The sequence below is a fragment of the Lolium rigidum genome, chromosome 4, assembly GCF_022539505.1.
Source record: "Lolium rigidum isolate FL_2022 chromosome 4, APGP_CSIRO_Lrig_0.1, whole genome shotgun sequence".
NCBI lineage: Eukaryota > Viridiplantae > Streptophyta > Magnoliopsida > Poales > Poaceae > Lolium > Lolium rigidum.
The window spans coordinates 193491771-193512784 of NC_061511.1; the positions used below are offsets into that span (position 1 = coordinate 193491771).

General features: G+C 44.6%; 3 protein-coding genes across 3 annotated transcripts; 1 reads left to right on the forward strand and 2 right to left on the reverse strand.

Annotated features, from left to right (window-relative positions):
• Positions 1-2738: 2738 nt before the first annotated feature.
• LOC124706746 (protein DEHYDRATION-INDUCED 19 homolog 2-like) lies at positions 2739-5894 on the forward strand. The gene is made up of 5 exons (XM_047238414.1): positions 2739-2920; positions 3031-3191; positions 4337-4414; positions 4562-4830; positions 5266-5894. Exons 1-5 carry the CDS (start codon positions 2836-2838, stop codon positions 5369-5371), a joined length of 699 nt encoding a protein of 232 aa, XP_047094370.1. The 5' UTR covers positions 2739-2835; the 3' UTR covers positions 5372-5894.
• A 4764-nt stretch (positions 5895-10658) lies between these two features.
• On the reverse strand, positions 10659-12044 carry LOC124706750. The gene is made up of 2 exons (XM_047238419.1): positions 11634-12044; positions 10659-11515 (listed from the first exon to the last, which is right to left on the reverse strand). Exons 1-2 carry the CDS (start codon positions 11987-11989, stop codon positions 11506-11508), a joined length of 366 nt encoding a protein of 121 aa, XP_047094375.1. The 5' UTR covers positions 11990-12044; the 3' UTR covers positions 10659-11505.
• Positions 12045-13234: 1190 nt separating this feature from the next.
• Positions 13235-14064, reverse strand: LOC124706749 (ubiquitin-like). The gene is made up of 3 exons (XM_047238418.1): positions 13901-14064; positions 13525-13732; positions 13235-13402 (listed from the first exon to the last, which is right to left on the reverse strand). The coding sequence occupies exons 1-3, from the start codon at positions 14001-14003 to the stop codon at positions 13294-13296; spliced, it is 420 nt and encodes a 139-aa protein (XP_047094374.1). The 5' UTR covers positions 14004-14064; the 3' UTR covers positions 13235-13293.
• Between the last annotated feature and the right edge of the window lie 6950 nt (positions 14065-21014).

Sequence of the window (21014 nt, forward strand, 5' to 3'; positions counted from 1 at the left end):
CAAACAACTCACTATTGTTGTCTTCACTGCTCAAACTAGTGCACTTTATATGTCTTTGCATAAATCACCAATTGTAGGTGTATTTGTTTCATAGAGGTCTAAATCTGGAATAAACTGCTTAACCTTAAATTTTATCTTTTACCTAATTTACTTCTCTAAATTATGTCACTTACCTAGATTACCAATAATCCTACACCTACGGAAACCATCCTACAAAATAATCTTACGGGCTGACGTGGTGGCCTGTGTTTGGTCCTGATTTTTTTCTTCCTTAATTTGTGGAGGACGTTGTGATCTGCTAACCCACAGGTGGTTGTCCGTAACAAACTTTTTTAGGATCGTCCGTAGATGTAGCATTGCTCCTAGATTACATATGCCATATTATTTCAGTTACTATATTTTTGAAAAGTTCAAAAATTGATAACTTTTAAATGGGAAGGTCAATTCTTTTTACACGTTTTCTGATTATTTAGTTCATGTTATTTTATTTACTAGATTTTTCCATTTTTAAAAGATTCACCAAATTTTGCCCGAATTTCACAACAAGTGATAAATATTTTTAACAGATGTTGTGAAGTGATTCAGAATTCGTAGAATTTTTAGTCTATATTTCAACGACTTCAATTTTTTCATATTTTCTGACGTGTTCGAAAAAAATCTAGTTGATGACACGTAGACGCCATATCATCACTAACATGTGGGTCTCGACCGTCAAATTTGTTGTTAAGCAGGTTGATCCCAGATTTAGATCATAGTGCAACAGATTACACGTATAATTGGTGATTTAGGCAAAAGATAAGTAAAGTGTAATTTACTCAACGAAGACAGCAACAGCAAAGGGTTTGTACAATCAAACACCATTATCAGGAAAATAGTGAAATTTAATTCGCGTCATTTGAAGCATGTGGAATCAGGAACTGAATGAGATACGAATGGATCTCGCGATGCAGCAGTACTAAAACTCTCTGACGAGGGTCTACAGATTGTCTGTTTATACTCCTAGACCTAGATTAGGCATCTACATTTTTTTTTTTGCGAACCTATTAGGCATCTACGTATCGAAACAGGAGTACAGTACGTCTTAAAGTGTCCCATGTTGCCCTCTGTTTTTTTTTAGACAATGTTGCCCTCTGTTTTATCAGCAAGATCAGCACTCTGTGAAACTTAACGGGCTTTCCAAACCTGGTGACTTAATGGGCATAGGCCTACTAAAAATTATAAACCGCAAAATCTGGCCCTCTACAAGAATTGACGGGCGTTGTAAACTTTGAGAATTAATGGGCTTACGCCCACACAAAATTGTAAACGAATAAGCTCCTGGCCCGCCTTGAAAAAAGAAGCTACTGGCCCAATAAATATTACTCCCCCGTCTCGGTTTAATAGCACTTGGATGATCAGATTTATTTTTTTGCCGCTCGCCGTATTTTCAGTCCGTGTACTCCATATACCGGGACACCTTTTTTTTTCCGCTTCCCACATTGCCACGAAAATGAGTGCGCATGCGTTTGCGCTCGGAACCCTCGCACCGCCCACGCCGCCGCCATCCTTCAGCCTTGATTTACGTCGCTCCGGCCACGCCGAGCCACCGAGAAGCACACCCTCCGCCTGCATCTCCTTTCCATATCTTGAAAGTAGCTACGCTCCTCCTATTTCGTCGTGATTGCCCCGCTCGCCGGGCATGGATTCCGAACAAAGCTCGATGGGAGGCAGCGACAGGCGCGGATCCACAATGGTTCGTCCGGTGCCACCGTATCCGCACTTAGCGTCCTCACTCGTTTGGGACCTGGTCGATCAAATTTACGCTCTCAATTTGGAGTTCAACACATGATTTTCCATCTCTTTTCAGTTTTGTGTTTAGATTTAGGAAGAAATCCTCATAAAATAGTGTAACTAACGGACGAAGTACCCCGCAATAGATGAGTTGCTTGTGGAGTGAGTGCTGGACTTCATCATGGAGCTCGTCGATTGATTTTGATTGGGAATATGTCGTCGATGAGGACGAAATCGAGGACATGCTTATGAAGGTCGCCATGTAGAACCTCCACGTCGAAGCCAACAGGAAGAGGAAGCGCTCGGGATCTACCATCGGCCGGCTGAGCATTCCACGCAACCACGTTCTCGGTGCCGGGATGTTGAGATGTTGATGAACGACTACTTCCTAGCTAGAGGTACATGTATATTCCCGCACCTATATATTCCGTTGACGCTGCCAGGTGAGGGGATGATAACTCTTGGTCCATATAGTGGAGGCATGCGAGGCGATTTGCATGGAGCACCAATACAGTGAAATCTTCACTTACCCTGCTAGATCATTTCCCTTTACATATTTGGGAGCTCCTACCTTGATAGACTCCAAAGATAACATGCTATTCATTGACTAGGTACATCTTTTTTAAAAAAATAAACTTTAAATCTACTATAATTTTTAAAATAAAAGCTACGTCCTCTATTTTGAGTTTTCATCTTCTTATTATTAGCTTTTGAATGTGGGATAAGGTTGGGTACACCCGGTGCACCGACAGGTTCCACACACCCTGATCCTCTAAAAAAAAAAAGATATGCTCTACTGATCTGATGGGTGATGCACTCATGCACAGACACACGTATCACTGACAACGATGGCCCATCGTCCCCACCTTTCCGTTTGGAACCGCGCAATCACTCGCAACCGACCCGCTCTGGCAAAAAGCCAACAGACACCGCACGCTCGCGCGCACACAGAGACACACACACTGAAAAGAGGAGAGCGGACAGAAAAAAGCCTGGCAAGAAAATCACGGCACCATCCGAAAGGGGAAAAAGCGAAGCTAGGGTTTCCTCCGGATCCACCCCGCCATGGACGCCGGCGACGCGTGGGGCCGCTCCTCCTCATCCTCAGCCTCCGCCGCCGCCGCCGCGAGGCGCCTGCAGTCCCGCTACGGTACGGTCGGATTGATTTCGTCCTGGGTTGTATTTGGCTTGGCTGATTTCCGATTCAACGTCTGGGTCTGATGCGCGCGCGCGCGTGATGGCTGTGGCTCGTTTCCGCAGATCTGTACATGGGGTTCGATGACGTCGACGCCGGCGGCGGGGACGACGCGGATGCGCGCGGGGCGGAGGCCTACAACTGCCCCTTCTGCGGCGAGGACTTCGACTTCGTCGGCCTCTGCTGCCACATCGACGACGAGCACGCCGTCGAGGCCAAGCGCGGGGTACGTCATCTCGCCCCGTCCTGTCTGATTCACGGTCCCGCGATTCCCTCGGCTCGGCTCTGTTTGAGCCTTTCACATAATTAATTTAGCAAAAACGCCACATTTCTAAGCCCGTGTGTCCCTGTAGCTATTAAGATTCGTCACGCTGGAGGTCGGAAATGTTGATAACGGCAATTAAAATGCATGGAACTCACAGGCTTTAATTGTTGGTAATATGCACTGCTGTCATGTAATTCAGGCGTAGATTAGGTTTGTTGCTTTGTGGATTGCTAGGAAGACGAGATCTTTGCGTGTTCCTCTAGGAAGTTTTTTGTTTTGTTTTGTTTCTTAGGTGTTAAAAATTTAGGAATAAAATTCCTTTTAGGGCGATTATGATTGCTTTGGAAACTTAGAAACCGAGCTATTTGAATGAGACCCTTTTATGGTCTTGCTGGTTGGAATTATGGAATGGGGTTGGCCTCTGGAGTTCCCATAGCTGTATTTATGTGTTACTGCTGGCCAGTACAATTGGCTTTACAAAAAAATTTAGATGCTGTACAGATTTCAGTTTCTTGTTGTTAGTCTCAGGCCCTCTTTGGCGACGTGTATTATCGATTTGGGTCCCAACTTTTGTTGCTTTTCTTATTTAGAATTAAAATTCCAAGTCCTTTAAACTGTAAAGGTTCAGCCTTCTTTTCATAGTGGCTGTGCGTTGTTTCGTTTCGTGTTGTTTGAGGTATAGCTGCTCTCTGCTATGCAGGGCATGTTCGTTCAGTGTGTAGCTAAGAGTTCGGATCTATGGTTCTTAAACATTCCATTAGGTCAAAGTTGTGTCACGCTGATTAATTGGTGGTGGTGCTGGAGTATAGTTGTGTATAGAAGGGAAAGAGTGGCACTCGATATTCCAGAGTTAGTTTCTTCTTTTATTGCTACACTCTGGGTTACCTTTAACTTACTTAAATTACCAAAATCCTAGAGAGATGTAGCTACACATAATTTGTTTTTCACTTACATCAGTTCAGTTGCTTCTTTTCTTCCCCATAGGACTTGATGTAAGCAGTGCTACAGTGCTTAGTGTCCCTGTCAGAAAATAAATGCCTATAGAATATATATAGAGTGAATTCAAATAATAAGCACTCATGGAATTACATGAATTGCACTTTCAGGTTTGCCCCATCTGTGCTGGAAGGGTTGGGATGGACTTGATAGGCCACCTGACAGTGCAGCATGCAAGTTACTTCAAGATATCCTTTTTTTTTTTACTTCTCACCGTAGTGCTTTCATCGAGCACATATGACTTCACTATTTAACATTTTGCAATATGTTCTCTTCAAAATACATGGTTTTCTTAGGAACATGACTTATTCATGGCTTTCCTTAATGAATAACACATGCAGCGCAGACGCAGAGTCCGAAAAGTATCTTCTGGGTCTCATTCTTTGCTGTCTTTGCTGAGAAAAGATTTAAGAGATGGCAGTTTACAATCCTTTCTTGGTGGACCATCTTATGTATCGAATCCTCCCGCTGCTGCCCCAGATCCATTTTTGTCATCTTTAATTTGTAGTTTGCCTGTGGCTGAACCGTCGAAAGATTTTCATTCCGACTCTTCTGACAAAACATTTTTGCTAAATAAATTCCGAGATGAAAAGACTGTAGAGAGGTATGTCACCTCAAGCTTTGCTCTTTCTGCCGCCTCACTCCACTCTCTTTTTAACACGATACTACTGTATCTGGTCAGTGGATGCTAGCTTTTCCGCATTCTATTTTTTCCCTGGTCCTTCTGCACAGTACACCTTTCTGCTCTCCAAGCATGAATAATAATTGTGAAGGCTTTGATTTATTTATTATTATCCATGGTACAAATTATTTAGTAGGTTGTCCTCCATGGTTATGTGGTTATTTGCTCCCTTTTCTGCAGCTAAGATGTGCTTTGTTTTGATTACATTCTTGAATCTGTTTTGACTCAGTTGATTTGGAAGCAAGTAGGTTTACTAATCATGTTTTTAACCTAGGTTTGATGTAAGTTGAAAATTTCAAGTTTTGGATTGTAGGTTTTGCTGTAATTTCAAGTATTTGATTGAATATATTTTTACAGAGCTGAGACATCTCTGTCAGAGAAGGATCAGAAAGAGTTGGCTCAGAGGAGTGCATTTACCCGTGAGCTTGTTCTCTCCACAATATTCGATGATGGTAGCTTGTAAGGGAAATCCACCTTTATAGTGGTTGCATGACATGGTCAAGGGCTCGCAAAGCAAGAGAATATTATTGGCAACGCTGCAACCTTGGTCATGCTGCCGCTGCTGCTGCAAGGCCTTCACGACCAGGACGAGGCCCATCAAATCAAGTTATGTATTGGTGTATGTTTCTCTCTGCATTGTGGAGATTGCAACATGAGAATAGTGGAGGAAGTCTTGTAGCTCCACACATGGAATAAACGAGGACACTGTCCTTATAGTGGCATTGTGCATATAGGAAGAGGCTACCCGCCTACTTGCCATGTATTAGGCATTCTGTTTCATCAATGTAATAACATGATGTGTTGTATACCCATGTCATGCGTATTCATATGTATTTTGTCTGGTACAATTGAGTAAAAGAGATGAATTTATTTTTATTGATGTTTGATATGTAGTAGGAATTTCACAGCAAACAGTTTCTTGTACAAACTGAATGAAATCTCCATTCAATCAGGAATGGATTGGTCTGTGCATTGCCACTTTTTTACATGTTAGTTGTTACAGAAATTCTGTCATATGTTGTGTGTTGCTTGACTGCTCGTTGCAGGGTTAACAACGGTTCTTTCCATCAGCTGGTGGAATTGCATGATACTAAAAGGCTGGAGTTAAGGAGGCTGAACGTTGGAGTTAAGAACTGTGGTAGCTGGTCACTAAATTTGTAGCCATGCAGACCTGAGTGAGCTGGTTGAATCAAACATTACAGACGATAGGAGAGACGGGCAGATGGCAGCTGCTGTCTCGAGTATCTACAACTGGACTTCTAATTCTTCTCTATGTATTATTTGTCTTCCGATTTCAGTTCCTCTCCTTTTTCCTGTTTTAGCCTTCTCTCTGTATTCTTTGTCTTACCATTTCAATTTCGTCTCCGTTTTCCTGTTTTAGCTTTAGAATTGACCAACAGCTCAGCCAGTGACTAACCACATGAATCATCACTCAAGGATCTCGAACAATTTTGTGTTCAAAGCAAGCTTCAGTTCTGAACTTCCCAGATTGTCAGCAACTAAACTGCACAGATCTCCATTTTGGTGACAGAATCGGACCTTTGACCTTCTAAAGGTCAGTTTTATGTTTATTTTCATAAGAGCCCGCTCTACCAAATACTACTATGCTTTGCCAAAAAAAAAAAAACACTATGCTGCTAGAATTTGCCATAACAGCAACTAGAACAACTCCTTCCTTCCTCAAGCCAAAATGGAAGCAATCATGCTTGCATTAGCTAACCGAATTGCACGAGGCTAGAATGCTGTTGTTTCACCTCACAATTTTGTTATAACGTAGTGTACTTAGGATGGGTCATCCGTGGATTAGAACCAACTTCCATGCCCTATGGTCGCGCAAACTGATGCGTGGCGTCATTGGTATGCGTGGCGTCAATAGTCGTGAAACATTTGAGATCGGATCACACTTTTTCCCGCAAAAAGAAAAAAGGAACCCACTTGTTTAAGAAGTTACTGATATGGCAAAATAAATAAAAAAAGGGAGTGCCTATACAGCAGCTAGCTGTTTTTCAATTTGTGAACAGACACTTTTTTAGGACCAATCAAACGATGACATTTGTACAGCAGAGAAAAGTACTCAGTTAATCAAAAACTGTTTGTTTCAGTCTAGCAAAACAGACATATTTTCAGACAGGGCTGTGTTTGATTTTCATGGATTTATGCGTTCAGTCCATGTTGAGTTTTAAAAAGCCGATTACAGAGGAAAGCCCATAAACAGCCTAAGGCTCCCAGAACAGCAAAAAGCCCAGCACGTGCACGGTTCATCTTGTGCATGTTCAACCTTCTTCTCCAGCTAGTAAAGCAATTCACGTTCCCCAACCACTCCTTCGAGACAGTCCTGCTTCTCTCTGGATCTAGATCGAGAAGAAACTATAGTAACAATGGAGGAAAAAGAAGATGATCCATTGGACAAGAAGAAAGGCAAGGAAATTCAGCAAGAAACCCTACTTCTAATTGGAGATGTTGAGGTACGGTCCTCAACTCCCTTACAACTGAACTCCACAGTTCATTGTCAATTCTCATAGCTACCTTCAGGTTTTCAAGAATACATGTTAGAAAATAATTTTGATGCGCACTTGTTTAAGCTCAACTTCCCTGTATCACAAAAACACTTAAATTACTCTCTGAAAACTAGAGAATTAAGGACTACTAGCAGGACTAGACTAAAGAAGAAAAAAAATGGTAATGATGCATGTAAAACCTTACTCTGGTACTACTACCTCAGTTCATGGTGTTACCATAGCCCGAACCGCCAAGTATGTGGTGACCAGCTCCTCCGCCGCCTTTCATATCGGAAGGCGCCATCGAGGAAGGCCCGCCGGCGCCCCTTGCAGCATTGCCACCGCCGAGATGCAGATATACTAGAGAGCACACAAAACACTCTGAAAGTTTCACAGTATACTAGTAAGCACACAAAACGCTAGTGAGCACCATATACTACAGTGAGCACACAAATACACTCTGAAAAGGTCAGTCAACTTTGAAAGACACGAGAGTCAATGCACACATCAACATACACAGAACCCTCTATAAAAAGATCATTTTCTACATTGCAATGATTGAAAAATTACACAGGAAACTTGAATGCACTGATGAAAATTGAAGAAACAAAGATAGACGCCGAACTGTATGAAATATTTGACAAAGAAACAGTGACCCCCAAGGAATATAGCATATAGGAAAATATGTAGGGTTGAATATGCCTAGAATTAGGCGGAACATGAAAGTGCGGGAACAAAATCTGACAAAGCATCGGGATAAAAAGGTACCTTTGGAGAAATGCAGTGGTGCTACTTGCACCTGATTTGTACATCAGCAGCATGGCCAAACAAACAAAAATATGAGCAACGGTAAAAAATGAGAGAATGTAAAACAAGCCTGCCACGCAAATACAACAGTCTAGAATGACTAAAGATACTGAGAAGAAGACAGAGAAGCTTGATAGAGAATAAAAATACAAAAGAACGGGCAAACTGATTAACTAAAGAAACTAATGAAGAAATAAAAACTGAGAATGAAGAAAGACTAACAAATTATGAACTGAACTGCAAGGTGAGAAATTAAGAAGACTGAATAACTAATATGAATTGAAGAGTGCTGAATAATAAACAAACTGAAAAACAATGAAGAAATTTAGAGAGGACTATGACTGAAAAACTTAAGAAATACATCAATGATAAAATACACGGGGACCCGCCAATGAATAATGAGACTAGGACTGAAGAAACAAAAAAACTTAAGAAATAAGACAAAACTGAGAGAAAGACTGAGACACTAAAGAAACTTCCTTACAAAACTGAGACACTTCTGAAAACGAAAGGGACTCTCATCCTTTATCCGGGCTTGGAACCAGCTACCAAAATGAATCCCAAAACCAACATAAAATAATAAGTAATGAGAAATAATGAGGAGGATCACAAGAACAATAACGAGACTTAGATCAAAACTGAAGCACTTAGGAGTGAAACATGACTGAAAAAATAAATAAATAAGTTGACTGAAAATTGAGGAAATGATGAAACGGGAATGATGAAAATACACGGGGACCCGCCAATGAATAATGAGAAATTTACAGAATGAAAGAAGGAAGAAAATCTGATGAATGAAGAACTAGAAATGAAAACTGAGGTGCCAATATAAAATGTTTTTCTGATAATAATTAAGAATAATAAGAGAACAAACATCAATAATGAAAACAAATACTGAAAAGATACTGAGAAACACGAAAAACTAAGCTGAATACTAAACGCTAAGACTTGAAGACTAAGAACTAAAGACTGAAATCTGTAAACACGAATAACTTGAAAATAAGAGGAATGCAGACTTAAAGATTGAGACTATACGGGAATGCTGAATGAAAAAAAAAATATACTTCATCGCTGAATCTAATGCGTAAAAATCTTTTCTTTTGTTGCAGGAAATATATGTTGGCACTTCGATGAAAGGAATGAATGAAGCATTATAAATGTTGGCACTTCGATGAAAGGAATGAATGAAGCATTATAAATGTTGGCACTTCGACAAAATCGAGTACTACAGCAACCTCCGCATAAGTTCAGTTAACTGCTACTGTTATGTGTTGATTAACTGCAGTGAACACAAGTTAGATAAAGATTCTCATTTACAGATTAGATAAAGATTCCATAATCAACACAGAAGCATGAACAAGCAAGCACGTCCTGCACAAGCATGTATTGCTGCTAATGAATGTCCTACACAAGCATGTTTGAATAATTCATGAGAAAAACTCATATGTGCAGTATTGAACTTCAGTAGTGCCACTCTGAATATTCTGATACAAAACACATGACAGTGACAGCAGAAAACACAACACAATCCAGAAAATTACTCCAAGTTTAGGACACGTACTTACTGTCACATCATCTGCTATACTAGTGCAAGGACCAGAATACAACGTCAGTCTCCAAGTATAGGCCAAAACGAGCATGTCCTACACAAATAAGACAAGCCTACAGATAGTACTCCAAAGATAAACAAGATTAATCGATCACACATTTTTTTCCTAGCATGAACAACACAGGACCATGACACCCAAGTACTACAATTTAACTACTGGATTTGCTCAGTAGGTTAATGAATTTTATGTACTACAATTTACTCCAAGTCTAAGTGCTGATGGTAAAAGCACTCAGTTTAGTTGAAAACAAGGTGCCCTGTGCGGCTGTGCTTAGAGCAAGTTCAGAGCAAGCACAAGTATTCTAACAGTTTATGCTACAGAGAGGAGACAACGGCTCAGGATATTAAACTGCCATGACCGCCTCCTTGTGGTAGCAGCCCTCCTGCTGCGGGTTTGGTCGAAGGAGCAACGGGCGTCGGGCCAGCCCGGGCAGGAGTCTGAAGGTGCCGGAGATGGACTGACCGAGATAGAGCGTTGCCCAGGTCGACCCCGGCATTATCCCCAACAAGGAGAAGATGGATCCAGACCCAACAAGGAGAAACGGTCATGGCAAGATCATAAGACATCCTTTAAGTTGAAGATCACACTGTAATGCAACAAACTTTGCATTCAAGAAACTTTGCTTTCAGTACTCAATTTTCTGATCAGTGGTGCATGTGCATATACTCCATCAAAAGTTAACAATGCAATAACCAAAACAGTGGTTGTATTCAAGTTTTTCTTTAGTTCTGTTCAAAATTATTTTTCCAAAATCGAAGTAAAGATACAGTAGGGAAGAGTGTCAATTGCTTCATGGATCACACTACATAACACACTGTAGCTGTACTCAAATACATATCACAAATTGTTCAGATACGGAAGGCTATTATCTTTAACTGTAAGCATGCAGCTCAAACAAACACACTTTATCTGAATCACTACTGTTGCATTGATACCAATAATTACCTCTTAATTACAAATCTTCAGATTACTTTCTACCCCAGAATATTCAAAGAACACTCAGATCATATCTGAACTTTAGAATAACTGAACATGAGAATACATGCACACCCACGCAAAAATGCAAAAGTAAACTCCTACGGAACAAATTAAAATGAATTAGGCAAAGCCGAACTAACTCTCAACCACAATCAAAATATGGAAAGTGACTATCCATCTCTATTATTGACCAACTTTATCAATTCTATCCTCACCCAAAATCGCACATTATTTACACTTAAATTCTTCTTGAAGATAGTCGTGGAAAAACCATGAGATGATTAGTTTGGTTGCTCCATGAAATTTCCGATAGTACAACGACAATCAATCAATCAATTGCGCAGCAAAAAAACACACATGATAAACCAAAGAAACAACAAAAGGCACAAAAAGCTTCTAGACATACTCAGGACACACTAACTGAACAATCAGCAAGGACCATTGCAGTCAGTCAACCAGTATTTCCATCAAGACGTGGCTTACCAGGTCCACAAACAAAGCCTGCTGAAGACCAAACAGAAGAAAACACAAATCACAGCCGCACAGGCACACCCTATCTCTCTCTCCCAACTTCCAACTAAAATCGCCATGCTCCTTCCTAAACCTGTCTGACCCCCCAACCGAAATGCATGACATTCTGCGTCTTGCTCACCAACAAGGCAACAAAGCACAAGGTACACCAATGACAGACAACAAAATGGCATCTAGCAGGACCTAGCATACGAATCATGAACGAAACATGTTATACGGATCCAATACAATAGCAAAAAACTGGCATACTTGTTCACAAGAACAAACAGCACAAAGGACAATTAGGGGAGATAGAAAATACCCATCTCTACGCCGGCTTCTGCGCTCGCGAAACGAGGACCTCTTCCCCGATGGACGGAGCAGAACAGGAGCTGGAAATTTCCCCACAAACGCTAGCGGCGGATTTGGCGTCACCGCCCAATCCGACGACGGCCTAGCATGACGTCGCGTCCCAACACCAACTGCTTCCTCTGCCGTCGGCGAAGTAGAACGCGGCATCCCAACAGCAACTTCTTCCTCTGCAGCCGACCTAGCAGGACGCGGCGGCCACACGTCAACCGCCGGCCCCAACGACGCCCGAGCAAGACGCGGCCTCCCAGCAGAAACTGCTTCCTCCGCCGCTGGCCAAGCACGACGCGGCGGCGCCACATCAACCATCCCCCTCGGCGACGACCTTGCAGGAAGCGCGTATTTCTCCGCCACGGTGCTGCTTGCTCACAGGACACGAGGAAGACGAAAGTGAAAAAAGCAAAGAGGAAAAAGGCACAGAGCGGTCAGGGACTCAGGGCTCAGGGACATTAAGACAGAATGGAATAGAAAATTCAAAAACAAAATAAGACACGACGGGAGAAGATGCGGGAAGTCAAAACAGAGTTGCGCTAAGATTCGTGACTCAATCGGACGATGGAAAAAGTAGCTGTTTGCCAATTGAAAAACAGCTAGCTGTTTGTTAGGAAAAGTGTAAAAAAATCATTGTCTAACAAATGTAGAGGCGCCATCATTAAGGCTATGTTTGGGAGCTTGATTTCTCCAAAACCATAGTATTTGAAAAATAAAGTATTCAGTGCCCGGCAACGGAATACTTTGGTTTTAGAAAATACTTCGGATAAAAAAAAAGAGGTCAGGCCTTAAGTTTTTGATATGGCAAAAAAAATGCAATTTTGAGAAATACTTCAGTTTCTGAAACAATAGTATGCATGTGTTGACTCCAAACAGGTTGGAAGTATTTTTAATACTTCCTAATTTTTAGAAACTAGGCCTAGTTTGGCAACAAAGTTTTGCTAAAACTGACCATAGCATTTTTTTTGCGAGAAACAGAAAAAAGCGTTATCACTTCGAAATTACAGAGAGGTCCAAGAGTAACAACAAATTACAACATGGTCCGAGCTGCAACACAACGTCGCTGGCGACCAGAGCGGGCCGGAGGGGGAGGAAACCCGCAGATCACCGGCGGCGAGGTGGACGAACGCGGGGGATCACAAATTCTCCATAGCGGGAGAGAGGGGAAGGTCGACCTGCCTTCTATGCCTTTAGAGTGATAACTGACCATAGTATTTGACAGCCTGCACTTCAATTTTGGAAAAAAAGAAGTCCAGAGTTGTTTTTCTAATACTTCAAAAATAGCACATTTTCAGAGATATACCGCAGTCTTTGGTTACAGAGACAAACACATCAATGTATGTGAAACTCTGATATTTTAAGTCTATAGTATTGCTAAAATAGTTTAAATATTCTTTACGACCAAACAGAAGTATCCTCTGAATACTTCCATAATACTGTGGTGCCAAACAGGGCCTGAGGTGACGAGTTCCTCCATACTGACAATCGCTCGATTCATATACAGTAAAAGATTCAATTAGGCATGGCCTAAAACTTCAAACTAGGAGTATATATAACCTAACAACACAAATCGCACAATTTATTCAACCGCGCGCAGCACACGTACGGCTCCCCTTGATTCTTCACATGGAGGTCTTGCTGACGAACCTCTTCTTGGGCCTGAGCTGGTTGGTGTGGCCGCACTTCTTCTTGCGGCAGTTGGTCGCCCTTGCGGGAAGCCGCGCATAGCACCTGCTCGACATGGACAACAACATCAAACACATACTCCATACAAAGCACGCAATGCATGAATAACTTAGCTAGACCTAATTTGATACTGGGCATTTGCATGCGTATGTATAGAGACGACATACTTGCGGCAGACCATCTTCTTCTCCCTGTACTTGAGGGCGAGCTGCAGCAGGCTGGGCTCCTGGATGATGTAGCCGCCCCTGGTGCCGCCACGGAGGCGGAGCACTAGGTGCAGCGTCGACTCCTTCTGGATGTTGTAGTCGGCCAGGGTGCGCCCGTCCTCCAGCTGCTTCCCCGCGAAGATGAGGCGCTGCTGGTCCGGAGGGATGCCTGCGATAATCAAGCAATGGATATCAATTAGCCATGGATGCAGTTACTTGATTTTCTGAAATAAAGATGCAGATACTAGATGGTCGATGAAGCTCGTCGATCGACGGTCAATCATAGATTACGAGGAAACGAGATCGATCAATCGATCAATGATGGCAATATACAAACCTTCCTTGTCCTGGATTTTGGCCTTAACGTTGTCGATGGTGTCGCTGCTCTCGACCTCGAGCGTGATCGTCTTCCCGGTCAGGGTCTTGACGAAGATCTGCATCTTGGCAGACTGATCACGAACCGCTCTCCCTGGCTTCTTCGCTAGATCGTCGTGGGTTAGGGTATTGGGTAGTGCTCGTGGTGGTCGAACGTTTGTTGATTTCCTTTATATATAGCGAATGGGTTGGGAGAAAACGCGGCCGCTACGAAAGCCTAAATTAACCTATTGACGTGGAGTTGCATTCTTCGACGATAATCCTAGACAGACGTGGCGACGTGGAGTAATTTTCGCGTGGGGAAAAGGAAACCGTTTGTTGATGCAGATATGATTTTCGTCGTAACCAATCGGACGATCAGGAGTCAGAGCATCTCCAACAGGCGCGCTATATCGCGGCGCGCTAAAACCAAGAATCCGCGCGCGGTAAACAGATATGGCGCGCTGTGCCGTTTTTTCCTCCGCCGGGCGCGGCAAAATACAGCGCGTGCGCGCGCAGGAAAAATGGTCCTCCGCCAGGCGCTGCAAAATACAGCGCGCGCGGGCGCGGAAAACAGATTTCTAGTCTATTTTGCATTCACAATTCATGAAAGAAATGACACAATTCATGAAATAAATGACACAAAGTGCAACAACATCACATAGTTCAACAAGGACACACAAAATGACGTAGTTCAACAATGACACACGACATATGGTTCAAATGGACAAAGTGAAACAATGCATATCACAAATGCATATCACACTTCCGCATTTTCCAAGTCAACACCTTCTTCTTCGTCCTCGTCATCTTGGGTTGAAGGAGGAATAGTAGCATTCATGGAAGACACGAAGCCTCCCGGTGGTGCTCCCATACTCCCGTACACACCACTCACGGAGCCTCCCATGGTCCCTCCAAACACTCCTCCATAGCTTGATCCTCCCATGCCGGCCATGCCTCCATAGCCTCCCATGCCGGCCATACCTCCCATGGAGGGCATGGGCATGCTTCCCATGCCGGCCATGCCTCCCATGGAGGGCATGGGCATGCTTCCCATGCCGCCCATGCCTCCCATGGTGGGCATGGGCATGCTTCCCATGCCGCCCATGCCTCCCATGGTGGGCATGGGCATGCTTCCCATGCCGCCCATGCCTCCCATGCCTCCTCCAAACATGCCTCCTCCAAACATGCCGGTGGTGGAAGTGTTCATGTTGGCTAGCAACAATCTCTTTTTGGCCAACACTTCATCGCGAAGAAGGTTGACGTACTCCTTTTGCCGACGTGAGGCCGTTTCGTTGACGGCGCCTTCCCCCTCCTCGGCGCGGGCCGCGCGTTGCCGGTGCCCTGCGCGGCCATCTGCGCCGCGGCAGCGCCTGCGTGTAGTGCCCCGCGCGGCGGGACGAACAGCGCCCGCGCGGCGGCTCGTTGGGTTCCCGGCGTCGGCGCCGCCGCTAGGGTTTGGCGCCGGCGCGGCGGAAGTGGCGGCGGCGGCGGAGGGTGTGACAGAGTAGGGAGGGGTCGGCGGGTTGCCGGAGGGGTCGTCCATCGTCGGGATCGCCGGCGGCGCGCGGAGACGACGGATTGGGCTCGGGGCAGCGACGCGGGGAGGAAGTTTCAGCGCGGGGGATTTTTCGCGGTTGGACGAGCGATGCCGCGCGCTGTAGCCGACGCGCCGGATATGCCGCTCCGGATTGTGCAAAACGCCGCGCGCCCTAAAAATTTTACAGCACCGCGCCGTTTACCGCGCCTGCTGGAGCGCCTGATTCTGTCCCGCGCGCGCTATATCGGACGTTTTTATGCCGCGCGGCCTATATAGCGCGCCTGTTGGAGATGCTCTCAGGACAACACACGCCGCCTCTTTCTTCCGTCGTAACAAGTATGGGGTCTGGACTAAAGAGTCCTGCTATACGTACGATAAATTTCGTCCGATTCCTGTACGATCGGACTTACCACAGGCAGGGCGACTAGCCATTTGGCTTTGGGCGCACTACTACTGGGGATGGAAGAAAAATACCAAATCTATTCTCCCATGAAGATTAAAAAAAATCTCAAATAAGCTCTGACTTTCTTCCTCCTCTGATCTCTGGCTGGCTCATCCAGAGCGTTCTCGAAATGGATCGCGCGTCCGTTTGCGTCGGTGTGGCTCCAGCGGCACCGGTCGGTCCACCTCCGAGACGAGGACGTCGAGCCTCGCGATAACGTTGTGCGTCATGTTGTCCGAGTACTCGAACTTCCGGCCCTTCGCCATGGCCAACTGCCATTCTTGAAAAATGCACGCGACGTAGTCATCGCTGTCGTCCTTGGCCTCCTCGTTGTGGTATGCCAGCGCCTCGCTATAGTCCTCTTCGTTGTCCCCGTTGTCATCATCGTCGTCGCGCCAGCGCTTGCCGTGTTCGACGACGAGGCGCCGATGGACGGTCAAAGGGGAAGTCTATGTCGCCAAGAAGCCCGCCTTCCTCCTCGGATCCTTCTCAGACTCGCGATAGGTGCGCCAACTGTCGGAGTCGATGGCGTAGGCGGGATCAAAGCGGAGGTCCGGTGGCAGGTACCGCGACCTCCGCATCGATCCCGCCACCTGCGCCGGATCTCGACGCTCCTATATGGCTCGCGCGTAGGCACGGGCGGGACAAGCACTCGAAGGTAGCTCGGCCGCCAGCCGCCAGGCATGTGGTGGTGGAGTGGAGGTGTGGGCGATAGCAGGAATGATGCCAGTCGACTTTTAGGGCTGGCCGCGCGCGGGAAATGATGTCATTGAAGGTGGCGCAGAAGCCTAGCCGCCGCCCGCCAGTGCGCGCGCAGAAGAGACAGCCGTGCGGGAAACGATGACATTGAAGGCGGCGCAGAAGCCCAGGCGCCGCCCGCCAGTGCGCGCGCAGAAGAGGCAGCCGCGACATTGAGTGCGAAGGCTGCGGCGCAGACGCGGAAGCGCTGACCGCGAAAGTGATACCCTCGATACTGGCTCGCTGCCAAGTCGGCCCGGTGGAGAAGCGAGCGGTCACTTGGGGCGTCCGCGAATTTCAGACGCAAATATGCGCCGGGTTTGCGTCGCTGCGGATGACCCGGTCACTATGTGTCGCCCCGCTGGAGCGTGTTCCAGACGCATGCATTTTCGGTCTGAGCGGACACAAACGGATTTGAGCGACCGTTTGCGTCGCCCCGTTGAAGATGCCTAAGATTCTCATTGTAGCGCTTTGTAGCATTTTTCTCTTCCTCCATGGCGGACTGATCAATCGGCAATCGTGGCAAGAATAAACTAAATTGCTTTAGATCGAGATTCAGGAACCGCTTGGCAGTATTCTTGAGTTTGGGCTGGACTTAGCCACTGGAGAATTAACTGGCACTGGTGGAAGAAGTATCGTACACATATCGGACGAAAATTGTCGTGTGTGAAGCATTTTCGTGGACTAAATTCTGTCAGACATTCAGTTCACATCAACGGGTTGATATGCAGTTAAGAAAAAAACGGGTTGATATACGTTATGAAAATACAATCGGCCCGACGGGCTTTAGCTTATATACTACTACTACACATTTTTAAGTGTAGGATTAAACTGATCCAATACCGTTAGGACATTGCTGGGCGTCCTCGGAGGATTTCATTTCCCAGCCCCCGGGTCTCCATGCCCCACTAGTAGGAAAAGCCTCATGCGCACAAAAAAAATGATTCTATGGCGCACCGAAACTTCGCCATAAAAATAATGTTTCTGTGGCGCACATGTACATGCGCCACAGAATTAAGGTTTCTGTGGCGCACGGGGTCTTAGGTGCGCCACAGAAAAAGGTGTGCCACAGAATTGATTTTCAGTGCGCCACAGAATTTGCTCGTATTATACACGATTTTGTGCTGCCTGCTATACACATACAGATTATATACATCAATATACAGCAACATACAGAAATATGGAGATATAATATAAATAGCATGTACATTGCACATATATAATATAGACATCATCATCACATTACTTAGAGCCCGATCGAGATACATATATAGTGGCAAGTGTCAAATATTTTACATACAACTCTTAATTCATAAGAATTTCACAATTTCGAGATACAAAGTGGTCTTCATCCGGTTCCTCCTTTGCTCCCTCCTCTCTACCCACCAGGCTCGCTTGCATCGGGGTCTTCATCCGGTTCCTACTATGATTAAAATAGAAGAAAGTGAGATCAACAAATCCGATGCACAAGAGAAATGGAATAAATGCTTCATACTCCGGGACGGCGTAAGTGAGACGAAGTCCGATGCACAAGAGATTGATATTTGTGCTATCTTACCAGGCTCACTTACGCCACCCCCAAGTGTGCGGTGACCAAACATTTTAAGCATCGGCATTTTGAAAATACCAAAGCAAATGGAATGACAAGGGCCTCATACTTTGTTGGTCGAAATAAATATTAACATTCCGGGACGGAGTTAGCTAGCCAGGTAGGATGCACAAGAGATTGATATTTGTGCCATCACACCAGGCTCACTGGTTTCACCCCAGAGTGTACAGTTGACCAAACATCTAATCATCGGCAAGTACAAAAACACCACCAAACCAGCAACCATGGTGACATAAGTCAAGATACTCAAGCACACATAGCATGGAGCAGATGCTCCAAAGGGATTATTCATCACTTTGTATAGACCAAGTGATGCTGGCAAAAGAGAGGCCAATCAAGAACCAGTAAATCCAGTATGTGATAGATATGCGTAAACAAGCAACAACACATAGCATATCCCAACTAACCAGATGAGACAAGTCTTGGTAGCCAACTGAATCACATAGCACCACCTAGCCTTTTAAAACCATCAGAAATTGTCCATTTTCTTCAAAGGATACCACAGTGGTATTCATTTACATGATCCCCTACTGTGGATATCTCTATTTTCATCAAAACCAACCAAATGTCCAACTCTGAGATGCAACCAGCAACACAAACAAGTAAGCAATACCAAGTGAGCAAGTCTTCATTACCTTGTACAGGTTCAGACATGGATTTATTTCCAACAAAGGATGAAAATCACTATGCTATTGATGTCTACGCACGCTTCTATTCCTGTAGACAGTGTTGGGCCTCCAAGAGCAGAGGTTTGTACAACAGCAGCAAGTTTCCCTTAAGTGAATCACCCAAGGTTTATCGAACTCAGGGAGGTAGAGGTCAAAGATATCCCTCTCAAGCAACCCTGCAATCACGATACAAGAAGTCTCTTGTGTCCCCAACACATTCAATACACTTGTCAGATGTATAGGTGCACTAGTTCGGCGAAGAGATAGTAAAACACAGGTGGTATAGATGGTGGTAATATTGCAGGAAGTAAAGATGCAGTAAAACAGTAAACAAGCGATGTTTGCAGTGTTTGGAAACGGTGCCAGAAAATAGCTTGCTGGCGTGGGAGGAGTGTGAGTGCCTTTTCTATTCGGAAGCAAGGCCTAGGGATCATACTTTCACTAGTGGACACTCTCAACATTGATCACATAACTGAATAAACAAATACTACTTTCTCTACACTCTCTTGTTGGATGACAAACACCATTAATTGTGTAGGGCTACAAGAGCACCTCAATGCCGGAGTTAACAAGCTCCACAACATTCGATGTTCATATTTAAATAACCTTAGAGTGCATGATAGACCATTGCAATTATACCGAGTACTAACATAGCATGCACACTATCACCATCAGGCTATGAAAGGGGGAATAGATCGCATCAATACTATCATAGTAATAGTTAACTTCATAATCTACAAGAGATCACAATCATAACATACGCCAAGTACTACATGATGCACACACTGTCAACATTACATCATGGAGGAAGAATAGACTACTTTAATAACATCACTAGAGTAGCACATAGATGATATTCAACTAGATCACAAAGCTCATGATCACATAAAGATCACTTGGGAGAGAGAGATGAACCACATAGCTACGGTACAGCCCTTAGCCTCAGGGGAGAACTACTCCCTCCTCATCATGGGAGACAGCAGCGGTGATGAAGATGGCGGTGGTGTCGATGGAGATGCCTTCCGGGGGCACTTCCCCGTCCCGGCAGGGTGCCGGAACAGAGACTCCTCGTCCCCGGATCTTGGCTTCGCGATGGCGGCGGCTCCGGAAGGTTTCTCGTACCGTGGCTTTTCCGTGTAGGGTTTTCGCGACGGAGCCCTTAAGTAGGCGGAAGGGCAGCCTCGGAGGGGCCCTGGTGGGGCCACACAATAGGGGGCGCGCCCCACCCCTTGGCCGCGCCTCCCTGGCGTGTGGGGGCCCTGGCTCCCCTCTGGTCTCTCTCCGGTGTTCTGGAAGCTTCGTGGGAAAATAAGGTACTGGGCGTTGATTTCGTCCAATTCCGAGAATATTTCCTTACTAGGATTTCTGAAACCAAAAACAGCAGAAAACAGAAGCCGGCACTTCGGCATCTCGTCAATAGGTTAGTTCCGGAAAATGCATATAAATGACATAAAGTGTGTATAAAACATGTGAGTATCATCATAAAAGTAGCATGGAACATAAGAAATTATAGATACATTTGGGACGTATCAAGCATGCCCAAGCTTAGTTCCTACTCGCCCTCGAGTAGGTAAACGATAACAAGGATAATTTCTGAAGTGACATGCTATCATAATCTTGATCAATACTATTGTAAAGCATATGAGATGAATGCAGCGATTTGAAGCAATGGTGAAGACAATGAGTAAACAACTGAATGATATAGCAAAGACTTTTCATGAATTGTACTTTCAAGACAAGCATCAATAAGACTTGCATAAGAGTTACTCATAAAGCAATAAATTCTTAGTAGAAAGCTTTGAAACAACACAAAGGAAGATATAAGTTTCAGCGGTTGCTTTCAACTTCAACATATATATCTCATGGATAATTGTCAACACAAAGTAATATAACAAGTGCAATAGGTAAACATGTAAGAATCAATGCACACAGTTGACACAAGTGTTTGCTTCTGAGATAGAAGGAATAGGTAAACTGACTCAACAATAAAGTAGAAGAATGATCCTTCGTAGAGGGAAGCATGGATTACTATTTTTGTGCTAGAGCTTTTCATTTTGAAAACATAGAAACAATTTTGTCAACGGTAGTAATAAAGCATAT